Genomic DNA, 18,854 nt, shown 5'->3' with positions numbered 1-18,854 from the left:
GGATAATTGGTAGGAGAAATATAGCAACATCTGATAATCTGGCCTTCTCTTACTTTGATGCTCAAATTCGTCCCAATCGGTATGTGTGTAGTGGAGCCGTGAAATGGGGGATTGCCAAAATTCACAAAAACAGGATGAAAATCCACCCCTTCAAGACAAAAGCCAATGCGACCTTGGGCGGTCCGCGGATTAGCCAACGCTAAATCTGGATCTAACGGGAGCCAAGAATGCTAATCTGAAAAGAGCGCTAGCTGCTTGGGCGGATGGATGTTACAAAGTCTCTCACTCGTTCATCGTTTGAATTTATGTTGTTGTCTTTTGTAACATTCCATATTCATGACTCATATTGTTTTTTCTTCAATCTTGGACTATAAGTGAACTTGAATTCCCTTGTCCCGTTAATTTAAAATAGGGCCTACAACATAGTTTAAAACATGTGTCTGTAGTTATTACCAAATTTAGCCCAATTGCTAACAAGCTAGTTGTAGTTCCTACCACCTTGTTGTATTCCACACATTTTATTCAGTAACGTTGCTATCAATCACTCCAAATTTAAAAACAACATGGCATTGCCGTGTTAGTCATCTGAGAATTTTAGCTGATAAATATTGCTTTTTGTTTATCTAAATGTTGGTCTAATGTGTAATTTACCATGCTAACCAGCTAGCCACATCTCATCACGTCTCTTTGGCTCATACAAATCAATATTTTATTAAACTTTATATAAACTTGTCCCGGCCCAAATTGGTGAGTTTATACTCCAGTTTATTCACAAAAAAACATCTGAACAGTTTTAGCTTATTAATATTTGCTTTTGTCTAAAAATCAGATACCAGATTTTGCATTCCGGCCAGTTAGCTGTGGCTCATGACACAATCTTATGAAAAACAATAAATCCAATTTAATTCAATTAATTATCCATCCATTTTCAACACAGCATATCCATGTCAGGCTTTTAATTTCTTTAAATTCCAAGTAAGTTATTTAAGCTATTTATCGATAGGCAGGCATTTCTTTTTTTCCACACTAGCTAGCGACTGAATGTTAATAATTACCTTTTACCACCTACTGTAGCTGCGGCTCTCAACCCACCCTGTAATGTCGCAAATCAAGATTTTAGTTGATAAAATTCAAATCGTTCTATATTTACTTAAGTAGGTCATTTTTGAGCTGTGGGCTTTGTTATTCTTTTCTTCTGGCAAGCAAGCTAACACTGTCAATTCTGGATGTCAGCTGGATACTATGTTAGCCACAAGTGGGACATATTTGAGGTGATTAATGGCTCAATTTGTTGTAAATTGATTTTACAGTCATTCATTCTATACACAGAAAGAAAGATTTTTTTCCACACTGGTCTACAGTATATCTCACAAATCAACATTTTATTAAATGAAATATGAACAAATTATGGTTGTACAGAAGGTGCAGAAAGTCATCTCTTACATGTACATGCTTCAGTTTTTGTTGTTGTGAATGTTGGGTTTAGGGCATGAACTTGTTTTGGGATGAATTTAAATTGGATTAGTTCATTCTAGTCCTATAAATAGTTTGTAAAATAGTTTTTTGTTGATCACAATTTGAGCACAATTGTCAATCCACCATTTTCTCTTTTTAGTTTGTTTGTTGGCACATTGCATCCTTTCCTTTTTATTTTTGTCACACATTCAACCTGATGTTTGTCATATGAATCTGTTAACTCTTGTTTTTCTTTTCACAAATTTCAGTTTGGACACTGTCACATAGACAGACAGGTACTACAATCTAAACTAGCTTCTTATGTTTTGTTGGTACTATCTACCTTACTTTACCCCTGCCGCCCCCTCCTTCTCATTGCAGTGTATCATTAAAATGTTCTATACCAAATGTTGTTAATTTACAAAGTGCTCACTAACTACTGAGCCGTAGTCATAATTGCAAATAAGAGTAAGAGATTTGGATTTCTCAAACATCCATCTGATCATTGTAAAATAACACGTTGGCATGGAACATCTTGTGCATTCTATTGTGTTGTCATGAATTTAGTTGGACATGATCAAAGAAATGTGTGTTTTTGTGTGTGTGTGTGTGGGGGGGGGGGGGTGAGTGTGTGTGTATGTATTTGTATTCATATGTGATATGAAATTTAAATGTTCCTTCCCTGTCCCTGTCCCAGTGTAATTTGTGTGCATACACTGATTTTTATATTTTGTTATTTGATGTAACAAGTGTATATTATTATGATTATTACATTTTATTAGCTCAAAGTAGGGCTGGGCAATGAATCGAATTAATTGGATACATCGTCATTTAAAAAATCGAACCGTTGAAAATTTTCTAAATTGTGAAATCGATTTTTGTCTTGGATTATTAAACGCTGTTGTTCTTGTGTTACATTCAAATGTTTTTGTGGCAGAATGATGGATGCATGCTTTACAAGACATGCTTACTATAGCTATGAACTACTTAATTGTGGCATTTAAGAAAAAACTATCAATGATAAGATTATGTCAAAACTAATTTAGAATCAGTATATATTATTGTTGTCTGAACATTTTGCACAGGAATTATTTATGAATAAATGAAACCTTTAAATAAATGTTTGTTGGGTTTATTAGATTAAAATCGTAATCTTCCTGAATGTCTGTAAAAATCGAGATTTTATTTTTTGGCCATATCGCCCAGCCCTAGTCAAAGTGACATTTTTTGGTAACAAAATTAGTATAGTATTTAGAATAGTTTCCTAGCAACTTTAGTGCTTATCCTGTCAAGTGTTTTATTTATAAAACATATTTTTTTCTAGGGACTTGAATCACATGACAACTTGTCAAATGCAAACATTTAGAATTTTAAACAATGTTAATTCAACCAAAAAATCAACAATAAAAAAAAAACGGATACTATTTTTTTTCAATAGTTTAGTTTATTAATAAACTAAACTATTGAAATAAAACTTTTCAAGAGGAAACTTATAGCACATTTACATGCTTTTGACCTTTTTTAGCCACTAATTTCAATAAACGCTAATAATCATTAAATGACCATTTAGAGGCAGGAGTAAGTGTCAACACTAGAAAGTTGGAACACTACGAGATTCTCAATGACGACAGAGTTATTTATTTGTTTAATCTCTAATATTCGAAGATCACGCAGTACTGGCCAACAGACCGTTAAGCAAGTAGCATAGCGGCACTGATTGTCTCGGGCTATTAGCATATTGACTATGAGTAAGTCTAGCTCCGAGGTGCTGCTCACCTTTTTAATATGCAAAATAGGCCACGTTAAAACCAGCTGCCTTTTTTATGACCTTTAAAACTAATGACAGCAATTATTGATATTTGCAGACAAATGAGCGATTGTGACGATTATCCACGGTGATCCTTTTCCATTTAGCCATGAAAAAAACTCACACAAGCCTCTCTTAAAATGAACTCCACTGAGGCATTTGTGTCACTGAGTGTGTGCATGCAGTTTTTTCGGTCGTACCTCCACGCGTGTAATGAAGCATCATGGACCCTAATTAACATTGATCAAGTGTGTTGGGAGCTCTGAAAGCAAAGGTTACAAATCTGTCCTTGGAATATTAATAACTATAGACAAGATAAAGAACACTAAGCAGAAAAACACACAAATAAAAACTACAAAAACAGTTTTAGAAGAATAGTAGAAATAGGCATAATAATCGACTGCATACATAGAATAAGAATTCAGTCCATTCATGGAGCAATTAAGTTGCCTCAGTTCTTCACATTAGTAGGATAAATTACTCTCAGAGATACCAAATACGGAGCACAACTGAATTATTCCGATCGGTACAATGACTGGTATTGAAAATAGATTTAAAAACACTCTGAGAGAGAAAATATTTTTCCAATGATCAAAATGGCGTTCACTACATGATTGCAACCACCAGACACACTGTTGGGTAAGTTATTGTCAAAAGAAGCCTAACATGTTACATGCAATATGGGAAGTCCAGCAAGTTAGCTTAGAGTTAGCTACAAATGCTATTGCCATTTATTCCTGCAGATGGTAAACACAGTATTGACAATAATTAGAGGAGAACATTCAAAGAAAGCATCAATTGATTGTCAGTTTCCCCTAGTTAAAAAGGAAAAACTGTATACAGTGCTCCCTCATTTTCCGCTGGGGTTAGGTTAAAAGCAATACCGCAATAAATGAAGTCCGCAAAGTAGATAGTTTTATGTTTTACATTTATTATATATATGTTATAAGGCTCTAAAACCCCTCACCGCACATTTTATACACTTTTCTCATTGAGGCACTTACTTGTTCTCACATTTCTCTCTTGTTTAAACATTCTCAATGTTCAAACCTTCATAAATTTTATAAAATAGGTACATTACTGTAAAAAAAAAAATGCATGCAAAATTGCACACACAAAAATCAGAGAAACAGCGAGACCACAAAAAGTGAACCGCAATATAGCGAGGAAACACTGTACTCCTATATTCCTGCAAACAAACAAATGAAAATGAAATATTTTCCTTGGTGGAGGTAAAAGGCTGTATCCATAATTTTACACTGAACTGCTGCTTAACATCCTTTTGGCCTTTTTTGTTTGTGTCCTTTCATGTCTTCCAGTAACTTTCCCTTACAATTTCCCCCAATATTTGCTTTTGATTCTGATTCTAGGCAAATATTCCCAACCTTCCTCAGTTGCTCTGATTGTTGAGTAGATGCTGGCGTTAACCCCTCAAGCGTTTGCTTCCTTGTGCTTTCTGTGTTTTTGTCCCTCTGGGCCAAACAGACACCAACTTTGTGCTGGGCAACGCGCAAATCGTGGACTGGCCCATCGTCTACAGCAACGACGGATTCTGCAAACTGTCGGGGTACCACAGGGCAGAGGTCATGCAGAAGAGCAGCACCTGCAGGTAGGCTACAGCCATTGGTTGGTCTATTTGACAATCATTATACTCAGTCACTGTGGTGCCAGTCAGTACAGTACAGTGGATATAAAAAGTTTAAACACCCCAAATGAAAAGGCAGGTTTTTATGTTATAAAAAGATATTAGACCAAGATTTTTTTTCACAAAAATCAACACACTCAAAATTGTAACATTATCGTGGTATTACATTTGACCTGCTTATCATTCCAAATCTGCACAAAAAATATTAGGCCTACTAGTATAGTAGTATAGGGCAAAAGCACAACTCAAAACCATATATAGAGCGTTTGGACAACTTGGTTTCAGCACGGTAACAACATGGCGTCCATATGTCATGTGACCAGCAGTTGACCAATCACAGAGTATGACAGCATACTAAGCTGTGATTGGTCAACTGCTGGTCACATGACATATGGACACCTGATAAACATTTGATATATTGTAGGTTTTACAGGGAAAATGGGAGTAAATGGTGAAATAATATTACAAATATATATAAAATATGAAATAAATTAAAGAATATACAAATATTCAAAAAAAAAAAAAAAAAAAGGGGGAATCAGCAAATATGCATTGTTTGGATTATAAAGTTGCAATATCACCATTCACCACTAGATGGCAGACATAGCTTAGTTGGGCCAGAGCCGTATATAGAGAGAGTTTGGCCAACACTGGCTGTGTACAAATGTGCACCCTACTCCCTATATAGTGCCCTACTGAGGGGTCACGCCATTTTATAGTGGTGTCCAAATGTCCAGGGAACGAAAATGTAGGGCACTCAAAATTACCCACAATGAAAAGTAGTGAACATCGATGTTCACTCAACCGGGTTGAAATATACCACAACGCATTGAGAGTATGAAAAAAACATGGCGAGAGCGACAGCGCAAGTGCGAGAATCAAAGTGATGCATTAATAATATATACTACGGAAATAATTAATTTGTTTTAGTTGAAAATATGTACAACAAAGGAAATAAAGTACAGCTTTAAAACATTTTCATTCACAATAATTAGATTTATGTGCCGGTGCGTCGTAACAGTTACGGTGGTCACGTGATATGTGACGAGAAGAAAGTAGTGAGCTGGCTGTTCCAATCGCCAAATCACTGTAATTAGTCAACTGCTGGTCACATGACATATGGACGCCATGTTGTTACCGTGCCGAAATTGAGTGGGCCAAACTCTATAAATAGCTCTGGCCCAACTAAGCTATGTCTGCCATCTTTTGGTGCATGGTGATTTTGCAACTTTAAAATCCAAACAATGCATATTTGTTGATTCCCCCTTGTTTTATTAAGTATTTTTTTAAATACTTGTATATTCTTTCATTTGTTTTATGTTTTATATATATTTTTAATATTATTTCACCATTTTCCCTGTAAAACGTACAGTATATTGAATGTTTATCAGCGTTTTTTGATGCATTTTGTGGGTTTGTAAAAAAAACAAAAAAACAAAAAAAATATATTATTATTATTATTATTATTTATTTATTTATTTATTTTACATTAATCAGGAGGTACTTTAAACGGTGGCAGGTGTGTGCTGCCTCCCATTTAACATGAATTTGAATGCAATTGGTTAATTCTAAACACATCACCAGGTAAAAGAGGGTGTGCAGACATTATTTCAGTTGTTTGAGATAAATGATTTTCCTTAATTGAGTTGTAAAGGTTATAGGCCACATTAATGGTGGCCGTTTTGTTTTGGTCAATCATTATTCACGGTCATTAGCTGTTTTTTGTGGTCACTGTTTTGTTGCCGTCATTGTTCAGCCGACCTGTCCGTTATTTCCGTAGCGGAGTCACCTGAGCGAGCGTTGACGAGTCGTCTTCTGGCGTCTCATCTGGTGGTGTTCATTTTATCCGAGTACGATGCAGCAAATGTAGCCGCGGCCCCAATTAGAGAGCGCTTTTCAAATGAATAATAGATCCTGCTGTTGTTGATCGACAAAATGGAGGCCATACGTCGCTATGTGCCAATTATGCACAAGTCTTGAGATTCCTTAGTGGCACAAGGGGAGGATCAGTTACCAGTGAAAAAAAGAATCAATAAAAGTATTAATTTTACTGTCAAATGGCAATGTTTTGTCTGGAAAGCCATTTCAGCCTTTATTAGATACCCTTGGTATCTTGCTTAAGATCCATGCACTAGTACACTATTTGTCCTTAGACAAGTTTGACATAGTAGGACAACATGTCAACTAGTGAGGCAAAACTGTGCACTCGTTGAGCATTTGTAACACACAGCATTTGCATGCTGCTAGAACTCCTAGTGATGTCCCACAATTTGACTAGATACATATAGCGTTTCACTATTTGTACTATTAGCATGCAGAAGTCAGTTAGTGCACAGTTTTGCCTCCCTCGTAGCATGTCGTTGTCCTACTAGTATAGCCAAGTTCTCCTGCTCGTGTGCAAAAATGTCACACATTAATGGAAAAATCGAGTCATTCAACTAGTGCGCTAATTGTCTGACTAGTGAAGACAGAGAGCGTACTTTAAGCTGGTATCAAGGATATTGAATACATTCTCTAGCAGCTTTCCATATGTGCAGCTAAAGAAAGGAGCCCCTCAATTTATAGATTTTCATTTGGAAAAAAATGAAAGTGCGGCAATGAGGCAGAACCTGCTGATAAAAGATGCCGTGGGCCGAGTGAAAGCCCCCCACGGGTTGCTGACGACATCGTGGATCGTTTTACGTCTCCTCTGTTGCGGGAGGGAGGGAGGGGGGGTTCGTTATAGTGATCCAATGGAAATATTGCAAATGACAGCGTCTCTTAAGCCTTGGCGTAGACGCGCCGCGTGTTGACTGTAGCGTTTAACGAGTGTGCCAGTAAGCAGTAAATTAATAGGATCACATCAGATGGCTTGCCGCTGCCAGATTTGCAAATGGTGTGAGATTTCTTGTGTTTTGTCACAGCCAGCACTGCTGATTTGGACCCTCGGGGGCTCCGGCATAAGCTTTAGAACACTTGCCAGGACCAACACTGAACACACTCAATAGTGTGTGTCTGAGAGTGTGTGTGCTCTGATTCGTTATAGGTTTATTTTTAGGCAGAAGTATTATTATTTTTTTTTTTAAAGGAGGAAACAGACCTAAAATTACCTCACTGTATTTCACATTGAAGCATGTTTAGGTAAGTCATTACACAATCAGTGGGTGGATTTTTAGTCACTGTTGCACTAAACAATGCTGCACTCTTAAAACTGCTAGGTCAAAAATGGTGGTCCAAAAATGGATCGACCTGCTGCTTGGGTCAACTTGACCCAACTTTCTGGGTTGTTTTGTATAAACTTCCAAAATTTGATAGTCAAATCTTTTTTTGGGACCAAGCAGTTTTGAGAGTGTGTGTTGTCTCCCTACCCAACTTGCTGGGTAGGGAGAAAATAACCTGAATTTGTCAAAAGCAGACCAATCCACTACTTGGGTCAATTTGACCCAACATTGGGTAACTTGTTTCGTATCAAAACAACCCAGTGGATCAATTTGACCCAACTTTCTGGGCTGTTTTGTATAAAACCCCTAAAATTTGGTGGTCACATTTTTTTGTGGGACCCAGCAGTTTTAAGGGTGTGTGTTGTTTCCCTAACCAACTTGCTGGGTAGCTGAGGATTTGGAGTAGATTGGGTTACTTTTACCAAGGTTGGGTGCATTATTGCCCCAGCAAATTTGGTTGAAGATTGGATTTGGGCGGGCGGAAGAACCGAGTCTGGTTGCCATATTCTAAAAACAAGTGCATCAAAAAGAACCCGAATTTGTCAAAAATAGACCGATTCGCTACTTGGGTCACTTTGACTCAACTTTCTGGATTGTTATGCACAATCCGACCCAATTTATGTTTTTTGGGTTTTTTTTGGTCTTGAAGTTGAAGGATTTAGAAAACCTATATTGGTCAAAGTAGTACAAGCAGAGGTATGATTAGTCTGATTTCCACTTCTTCTCAACACGTTCCAAGCATTTGATGCCGGATCGCGTGGACGGACGCTTGACGATGAGGCTATAAAACATTCACAGTGTGTGCAGCTAGTTTTTGATGTTTTGACAAGATGACTCCAGCATAAAATGCGTGCTCATTTCCAACATCTGAGCCTGCTTTGCTGTGGATCAAAGATTTGGGTCCGGAGTCTTCCAGGACAAACCCTGCGGGAATTCCCGACACGCGACAAGCGAGTCGCTTGTGGAATTTTTAATTGACTTTCTTTGAAGAAAGTGGCCTCAGAAAGAGAGAGGACATTTAGAAAAACATCAGGCGCTCGTCTGAGAAGTCGGCTCACGGCGTTGAAATGTAGCCTTGTTAATTAAATTTAGCTTTCCGTTTGTATTTCATAACAAAGCCGCCACGCGGTATATTTAGATCAGGGCTCACGGCGCAAAAGTGCGCGCACAGTGACCCTTCCTCTGGAAATGTATTCATTACAACAGGTAATAATCTTCGCTTTTTCACTCCGACAAAGACCATAAATGCTCATCTGCTCCTGCTTACTGCGATTGGCTGGCAACCAGTACAGGGTGTACCCCGCCTACTGCCCGAAGCCAGCTGGGATAGGCTCCAGCAATTCCCGCGACCCTTGTGAGGACAAGCGGTACAGAAAATGGATGGATGGATGGATGGATGCTCCTGCTTAATTTTTCATGCAGCAATCAGGCTCAGTACCTCCGGGTGTACATTAATGAATAGCGTGTCATTTTAGGCTTTTCTCAGGATACAGCTTGTTTGTTATTTTTTTTACATTAAAAAAAATTTTTTTTCATCATCTGATTTTTTAAAAATATATAAAGCTGTTAACATTTTGCAGAAAAAAGAAGAAAAAAATCTGTTCTTTTTTTCCGCTTCTGTATCTGAAAACCAAAAACTGGACATATTTGTTGTTTTGTGGATTTAAAATAATGTTGTTTTGTCTTTTGACCTGAAAACAAAGAGTCGTAATTCTTTGGGTCATTTTTACAATTTGAATCATCCGTCAAATATCTTTTGTTATTTTGCATTATTTTACATTTCTTGAAACTGAGATGACATTTTCAAAATACCATGGACAAATTGCCTCAGTGGATCTGTGCAAATGGTTGTGTACATTTAGCCTACAGTTAGCACAGTGTGCCCACATTCAGCAAATTTTCCAAATGGATAGATCTTGCTGATCGAACTGGATTAGTTGTTTTTCAGTCTAATGGCTGTCCTCTCCAAAACATGTCAGCAGGTTTTCAGTGTGTAAGTCATAATATGCAAAATCGTCTGTTCAATTGCCAAAATTAGTCAAGCATACCACAGGGGATCAGTGTAGAGGATGGTTGAGACATTCAGACCGTTTTTTTCCCTCACAGCATTGCAAGGGAAAATATCGGCTGCGACGTGGATGAAGACCTTTGGCCAAACAAAGAGCAGCGTATGGATGGCCAAGAGGGGAAAGGTGACGATAGTGACTACATAGTAAATTCTGTGGAGTAAATTTGACTCTATTTAGAGTAAATTTGACTCTATTTTGAGTGGGACCAAATACTCCGTTTAGAGTAATATTTACACTTGGAAGAGAGTAAAATAAAGAATTGACAAAAAATAAATAAAAGTCACTGAAGGGGTGAGGAACCTTCAGGTTGGAGGACGGCCGCAGTACCACCTGAGCTACGCCACTTCTACTGTTAGCTCAGCTCCAAGATGTTTTTGGTCTCGGACTTCGGAAGATTCCAGCTGACACGACTACAGTAACACACAGCAGGAGCTCTGTTGCTCAGGGCTGTCTCCCAAGCTGGAGGTCGTGAGTTCATTCCTCAACCCTTGAGTGACCTTTACTTATTTATTTTTCACTTCTTTATTTTACACTATTCCAAGTGTAAATATTACTCTAAAACTGAGTCTATTTGGTCCCACTCTAAATGGAGTCAAATTTACTCGACATAATTTACTGTGTAGTGAAAGTGTTACAGTAGTTGGTTCTTCATTTACGCTGTGCGCTTGGTATAATTTGAGTTATTAGTTTTTCATGAATATACAGATTTCGGCTTACACTTTCTTTTGTTGTACTTTAATGTGTAAGTAACTTTGTGTCAATAAAAAGTGTTGCAATTTCCTTGACTGTGAGTGGAGAATTACAAACTGCTCTTGTAAAATCCTTTTTTCCCCTCAGTTTGATTTATAATTGTATTTTGTTAGCTGTTGTGAGAAAACATCAAATTATTTTGACTTGTGGTGCTCACAGAATGCCAAAGGGACGATGCATTTTGGGGCACTGACTACTTGTATGACATACAAATTTGATTTTGACACATAGGTGAGCTGTTTTGGGAGAGATATGAGCTTTTGCAGATGAGCCTGTCACGGTGTGGTCACGGAGCGGCGTGGTGTCTGTCGGCGTGTGAAGTGGAGGACCCAAAATGCAGGGAGGCAGGAGAACCACAGCAGGAGTGCGAAACTGGCGTGCTTTATTTTACAGAAAACACTAACCAGGGTACTGGTTAATGCTAACTAAACAACAAACTGAAAAGATACAAAATCAAAATGACAGACAGAACTCCAGGGGTGACCGTGACAAGCGGCAAGAACTCCGGGGTTGACCGTGACAAGTGGCAATGATCCCACGCTGACTGATCACCACCCGGGAATTAAATACACTCACACTAATTGGGTAACTAGCCACACCTGGGGCCAGGCATAAGTGGCTGAGGGCCCGGATTGGTCAACCCGGAAGGCTGGAACCCACTCAGGACCAATCGGGACCCTCAACCAAAACCAGATCTTCCCAGGCATGACAGAGCCAAAGAGTTGTGCAAAATCATCCAAGTTCTTTTTGGCAAAAGAACTAAGTGAATGCAGATGAGCCAAAGCAATTGAGAAGGATCTTTGCAGTTGTGGCTGTACCGACTCTTTGTTTGGGAAAGGAACTTGGAGTGAAATGTGTAAGCAGTTTTGGGCTAGATATGTGCTTTTGCTAATTAACTGATAGGTTGTGCACAAATGTAAGTCTGTTTGGCCAAATGAACTTGCAGTTTTGAAAATGATAAAAACCTATGGAGAAAAACGTTAACATAATGAAGTACATTGTATTTTTCCCCAAATAAAATTCCCCCCAAAAATTGTGCCATTTTTGGAGATTTTTTAAAATTTATTTTCAGATTTAAAAAAAAGTGGAAATCAAAAATACACATTCACCAATGTCTACCGATTAAATATTGACTTTTTTTTTTCTTGCAGCTTCATGTACGGCGAGCTCACTGACAAAGACACGACAGAAAAAGTGCGTCTGACGTTCGAGAACTACGAAATGAACTCATTTGAAATCCTCATGTACAAGAAGAACAGTAAGTACGCCGCATTCCCCTCATCATGCAAATGTATCCGGAATGTACATGGGCGACTTCAAAGCGGGCTCCTGAACACTTCGTCCCCAGTCGATGCCCAACAGCCAATGTTTGTTCCCACCTGTGTCGTCAGTGCGGAATTATTGTGACCTTTTAGACGATTGTTGTGCTTCTAGGAACACCTGTGTGGTTCTTTGTGAAGATCGCGCCCATTCGAAACGAGCAAGAGAAGGTGGTCCTTTTTCTGTGCACCTTCAGTGACATCACCGCCTTTAAGCAGCCCATCGAAGATGACTCGTCCAAAGGTTGGAGACAAACTGATAACTTTTTTCAGTCACACTAAGCAGAAAAACAAAGAATTTCACATTGTGCACTTGAAACAACAATGCTGTGCCTGAGAGAAGTCCGCTTAGCTTAAAGCTAACAAACAATTCAAAGCACCATAGGCATGCTAATTTGCATGGGTGGTACTAACTAATTTGAACACAAACTGTGCAGCCACACATAAAGACAGACAATATAATAATATTCACAGACATATCTTCTTTATCCTCTGTGAAGAATTACTAATATTACTGAGGCATACTGAGGAACACGCTCAAATCCGTACTGTATTACATTTCCCTATGCACCATGTCCATTAAATTGAAGCAAAACATTATGGCAAAACTGGTTTATTTCTTTACATTCTATGTAATTGTGTCATTATTAGTGTGTTTTTTATGAGGTCGATAACACATTCAAACTCTCAACAAAAACATTTTTTAAAGGGTATTTTTTGGCGACTGTTCACACAGCCATAAAATGGGAGGCTATCTTATAACATCACTCTGAGAAAAAGGAAAATAAGAAGAATGCCTCACACAGGATTGCAGAACTAAACAGTCGATATGAGTGACAAGAGTTAATAGTTGAAATCCTCCAAGTAACACATAATGCCCCCCCCCCCCCCCCCCGAATACTGCCTTCCTTAAGTCATACACAGGTTTATATAAATCACAAAAAATACTGTTATGCTCTTTTTATAGTTCCTACCAGCTGCGGAGAAACATACTGTTTGCTATCATACAAGCAGAAAATGTGTTTGTTTCTTGCATCAAAGTGTGTTTACCAGTGTACAGGAGATACTGATGCACTTTCAAATGATGAAATACAATGTAAAAACATGAAACGGAGACGAGTGTGAGAAAAGTCAGACGAATTCAATACGACTTTGGTTGCAAGGTGGTCGAAACAGACAAACAGAAAGGATAGCTTTTAAAATTGATCAGGTGGTTGAGGACCTGACATAGTAATGAAGTGGTTTCGGTGTTAAGGTTGGCATGAAAGAGTTAGAGGTTTAGAGTTAGATTAGTTAGTTAGTTAGATTTGGATTTAGGGGGTTCAAATTGGGGTTAGAGAATTGGCAGGCTTTTAGTGTTTGAGGTAGAATTTCACATATAGAATTAAAATCATGGGAATTTGTGACATGGTGACTTAATGGCGGTCGTTCTGTGTGTTGCAGGCTGGGGTAAGTTTGCCCGACTGACCCGAGCTCTGACCAGCAGCCGAGGCGTCCTGCAGCAGCTGCAGCCCACCGTCCACAAAGGAGAGAACGTACACAAGCACTCGCGCCTGGCTGAGGTAATATTGATTACCTACTCCAAGGAAGAAGTCAGATTTGAACCAGTTTAATTTTTTGTGTCCTTTTGACTTAATGCGTTTGTGGACAGGTGCTACAGCTGGGCTCCGACATCCTACCCCAATACAAGCAGGAGACCCCCAAGACGCCCCCGCACATCATCCTACACTACTGCCTCTTCAAAACCACATGGGACTGGGTCATCCTCATCCTCACCTTCTACACGGCCATCATGGTGCCCTACAACGTGTCCTTCAAAACCAAGCAGAACAACGTGACGTGGCTGGTGGTGGACAGCATCGTGGACGTCATCTTCCTGGTGGACATCGTGCTCAACTTCCACACCACTTTTGTGGGGCCAGCCGGCGAGGTCATCTCGGACCCCAAACTAATCCGCATGAACTACCTGAAGACCTGGTTCGTCATAGACTTGCTCTCCTGCCTGCCCTATGACGTCATTAATGCCTTTGAGAATGTTGACGAGGTGAGTGTGTTGCAACACTTGACATGAATTTTTTTAGACATATCATCTATGCAAATGTGTTTTGTTTCTTAAATACTAATTAAATGGTGGTCATAATTCCAGTATGATCTGAAGGTCCAGCAAATATTGACAGTACAGAGTTGAAAGAATGTGATATTGGCATTAGCCCTACCAGGGTGGAATAGCAAAGCATCAAGGAATTGGGGGAGGGAAGATTTCTTCAGCCTGTCAGTGCAGCAGGACAGTGACAACAGCATGTCACTGATGTTGTTGTGTCTAGAGATGGTGCAGTGGATGCTGTGGATTGTCCATTATGGACAGATCATTGTTGGGTATCTTCTTTTCTGCCACACATGTCAGACTCTTTACCTCTGTGCTGCAGATAGAATAACACAAAATATTACATTATTAAAAAGATTAATACAAAACATTCAACATTACATATCGTTTTGCTGAGGTGGGCACTTCCGTCAACCAGAAATATGTGGGGGTCCACTGTATAATAAATGAAAAATATTTAGAGTTAGTGTTAACACTAGTGTTAATGGTGTGGGCTCAGGTTGGGTGCTTGAGTTAGAGGTTAGGCCAAGTAATTAACTATGCTAGCCTTGGTTTAGAGTTAGGCTGTAGTTAGGGCTAAGTGTCAGGTTTAGGCTAGGATGAGATTCGAGTTAAGGTTTGTGGCAAGAGTTGTAGGTTTGTGTTAAAGTGAGGGACTTTCGGACTTCGTTAAATGCTAAGATTAGACTCGGGTTTGGTTTAAGGCTAGTGCTGGGTTAGTAGTTAAGCTCTGGTTAGGGTTAATTTGCTCATGATTAGATTTGTGTTAGCCTCATATTAGTGTTATGTTTGGGGCTTTTGGGCTAGAGTTGATCCAAACTTATACTGTACAATTGACTCTAAATAGATTTTCATAGTGGTGTAGTCTTCCAGCGTCAAATGAGACACTCAATCACATTTAATACTTTTAATAAGCAGTCATCACATTCTTTCTCCACTTTTTCTTCTTCTTCTTCTTTTGCTTGTTTGTGAATGTCCACAAAGCTTTTTCTGGCACTCTCGCTTTCGGATTTACAGATAATTGGCACATTATAATTGGGGAGAAGGAGCTTTTCCATTATTCAACAGACACACACACTGCTGTGTCATCCGTGGCCCCCAACCATTAAAACCTCACGGCGGCTGATGGAATGGAAGCAATGCATTGTGGATAACAACAACACCAAACTTGAGCTTTTTGGACCATTATATTACGTCTTCATCTGCTTTTGTGATACGCGATTGCTTTAGTGAACAACTTTTATGCTACAAAAACAGTTTTTCCTTGACTTATGATTATCACGAGCTTGTTCGCGTAACAAAATTCATTAGTAAGTGAAGGTTGGATGATGCCTGTTTGGGTAGAAAGGGGTCGGCTATCATTTGTGGTGATCCTTTGTAATGGAGGCAGAATTGTTGATACAGCTCTTGTATGTAATGTTTCTGGTTGACACATCATCACACACATATACACTTACACACGCACAGTGATTGAATTGAGCTAGAGGGTCCTGCACTTTTAATTATATCAATGCATCAACCATGTGTATTTCTGTGTCGTGTGTGCTTATATGTTTCATGCTAGTGTGAGTGTGTGGTGTAAAATGTCGTGTTAGCATTTAGTGTCGCTGTATGTGTGCGGGCTCTCAGGAATGGCGCGAGGTGTTATCAGACACCGTAAAGGGAGCTCCGTGCGTGTGAATGCGCGTGCAGCATTTTGAGTCGTCGGTCTCGTGTTTCCGTGCTTCAGCATCATGGATGCTGACGAGCTCAGGCATCAGAAGAACGCGAGCGGTCACTTGGCGGTCGTTGACACTTAACTGGACACGCTGCAGTTGGTATACAGGATCAAATATTTGAGAAGCAGCTAAAATAGTGCTATAAAAAACACTATTGCAATGAAAATAATAGATTATGCTGCATGTTGTTGCACTTGGACAAAACACACAAATAAATTGTTACAAGTTGTGTGAGAAAAAATACACAATAAAAAAATTTTAATGGAAAAAAATAAAAAAATTTAGACAAATAATATTACAGAACAAAATATTAGACAACAATATTATATGAAAAATACAAAAACAGTACGACAAAAATGCAAAAATATGATTAAAATAGTGGACGATGATTAAACTATTGGAAATAAAATTAGATCAAGGATAAAAAACAACAATTAAAAAATAGACACAAATATTATATTAAAAATATCATAAAATATCACACAATAAATACCCACACATTGCATAAGGTTAGGAAAAATATAAAATTTTAGACAAAAAACAAAACAAACATTATTTTAAACATTTAAAATAATACACATTTTACATAAAAAAAAAAAAAGACAAACATATAAAAAAAATAGTACAAAATATTAGACTATATATATATATATATATATATATATATATATATACATATATAAATCATTTCAAACAGTAGACACAGTACAAATATTAGATGAACCCAACTCAATTAACTTTATCAAGGGGACACAAGTATTAAAAAAGGAAAACACAAAAATGAAATAGAAAAATATAAATATATGTTTGTGTTACCATAGAAAATACACCAAAAGCTGCCAAACGTTATGCTGGACTTCCTGACTGGTCACAATTGCAATTTCAAACCATCACCATGATGAACTTCCTGTTTCCGTGGCAATAGCGGGTCACCTTCTTCACAATCTCTGAGGGTTCGTTCTGCACCACGCTTCCAATTTTCTCCCAAATTGCTCCTGAGTTGGTCGGCGATCCGACGTCCAGTCGGAGACCTTAATGAGCCACATGAAAAAGTGTGATGGCCTCCGAACAGGGAGGCGAGGCGGCCTTGATTAGCAATTTGGTTATTCTTGACCTTATCATTGTGTTGTTTTTGTAATGATGTTTTTTTTTTTTTTTGAGTCATGTTTTTATTCATCATTTGATTGTGTATTCATTTTTCTTTGTGTTGTTTTTCACCTCCCCACCTCCCTTTTTTGTTGTTTGCATGACCCCCACACCCCCTTCCTCACCCACTTTGCTGTTGGCCTGTTTGCATGCACGGGACGTGACGTGGGAAGAATTGGAACCGGCGAGCTGTCACTCAAGTAGGCTTCACTTTGATGAGAATATGATAATGAACAAGTTGTTGTTTTTCTTGTTTTGCACACACACACGGGCACGCTGTTGACCTTCCAATGTCAGTCGCCAAAGTGTGCATCAGTTCTGAATTCCAATCACTGGACTGCACTGCTTAATTTTTCTGCGAAAAAAAACTTTCAAAAGATAGGAAGCCACTATATTTACATGATACTTCATATTTATGAGCAGGATTTAGCAAACAACATTAAACTTGTGAAAAAGTGTCAATCTATGGGAATAATTTTTTGGGGGGGTAGAAACAATGTTATGAAAAACAACAACAATCAATAGTAACAATAAATTAACTGATTTACTCCCAGTCTTTTTGACTGAATCATCCCCCTTCGCACCCGGCTATTTTACTGGATTTTGACGGAATATTCTGTTCTATTGCTATAAAAACATGGAACCTACCAAAAGAAAGATTAGAGTCTCTTCTTTTATTAGGAAAAAAAATATTTGTATCTGTTTCTGTTTTGCAGCAGTGTTAGCATTAGAATATAGCTAAGTTTCATCATTATTCACAAATGCGGAAAATAGCTTGTTGCAACATGGACCTAATTGATTTCTTATACTCTGCTGCCACCTGCTGGCCGTTTGTTTGTTTCAACCGTTCTCATCAGTTCAGAGGCAGCATTGAAGCCTTCTGTATGCTTTAGCACAGGGTTCACCAATTCCGGTCCTCGAGGTCCGGAGTCCTGTAGGTTTTAGATGTTTCCGCCCACTAGCACACCTGATTCATATAATCAGCTCATCAGCATACCTGATGGTGTGTTGGTAGGCGGAAATATCTAAAACCTGTAGGACTTTGGAACTCGAGGACCGGAATTGGTGAACCCTGCTTCTAGCATGAAAAAAACAAATATTAAAGACGTATAAATATATCTTTGAGACACTGGTGATATTTAAAATAGAACATATTTATACGCTTTTGGGAGCAAATTTAAGATGTGAGGTTGAAATAGTATTTTTATATAAAAGTTGTAATTTTTAGTGATTAAAGTATGTCTTTCAAAGAAAAAAACACAACCATATGATATGAGATTAAAAGTGTATTTTGGTGAGAATAAAGGCACAGAATGATTAAAGTAGAAATTTTAAGCCAAATCTTATATTATATTATATTATATTTATACTATAAAAACGGAATATGATGAGAATAACGTTTAAAAAATAAAAATAAAAATAAATATTTTCTAAGGAAAATGTCATACCATAAAAAGATAATTAAAAAATAATTAATAAATAGATACGTGCTTAAAGTATGTGATTAAAATTATCCCATTTTTTTTTCGAAAAAAATGATTAAAGTTGTATTATTCCGAGAAAAGTTGCATATTTATTAGATTTTTTTTTAGATTCAAATCTAAATATCAAATGTAATATTTTAAAAAAAGTTTTTAAAAA

General features: G+C 38.0%; 1 protein-coding gene across 3 annotated transcripts in view; it reads left to right on the top strand.

Annotated features, from left to right (window-relative positions):
• kcnh1a (potassium voltage-gated channel, subfamily H (eag-related), member 1a) overlaps positions 1–18,854 on the top strand; it is a 40,041-nt gene that overhangs the window by 1,319 nt on the left and 19,868 nt on the right. Inside the window, exons 2-8 of one of the 3 annotated variants that reach the window (XM_086092974.1) lie at positions 1,725–1,751; positions 4,748–4,871; positions 12,078–12,184; positions 12,361–12,489; positions 13,689–13,807; positions 13,897–14,289; positions 17,387–17,413. In XM_086092974.1, coding sequence (XP_085949100.1) covers positions 1,725–1,751; positions 4,748–4,871; positions 12,078–12,184; positions 12,361–12,489; positions 13,689–13,807; positions 13,897–14,289; positions 17,387–17,413 — 926 coding nt within the window. The remainder of the gene's footprint in view (positions 1–1,724; positions 1,752–4,747; positions 4,872–12,077; positions 12,185–12,360; positions 12,490–13,688; positions 13,808–13,896; positions 14,290–17,386; positions 17,414–18,854) is intronic. The other 2 variants (XM_086092972.1, XM_086092973.1) reach the window with 2 other exon arrangements.

Source organism: Leptonotus elevatus, chromosome 13 (assembly GCF_054856555.1).
Source record: "Leptonotus elevatus isolate MCC_2025b chromosome 13, RoL_Lele_1.0, whole genome shotgun sequence".
Taxonomy (NCBI): domain Eukaryota; kingdom Metazoa; phylum Chordata; class Actinopteri; order Syngnathiformes; family Syngnathidae; genus Leptonotus; species Leptonotus elevatus.
This window is presented reverse-complemented; position numbering and strand designations above follow the sequence as displayed.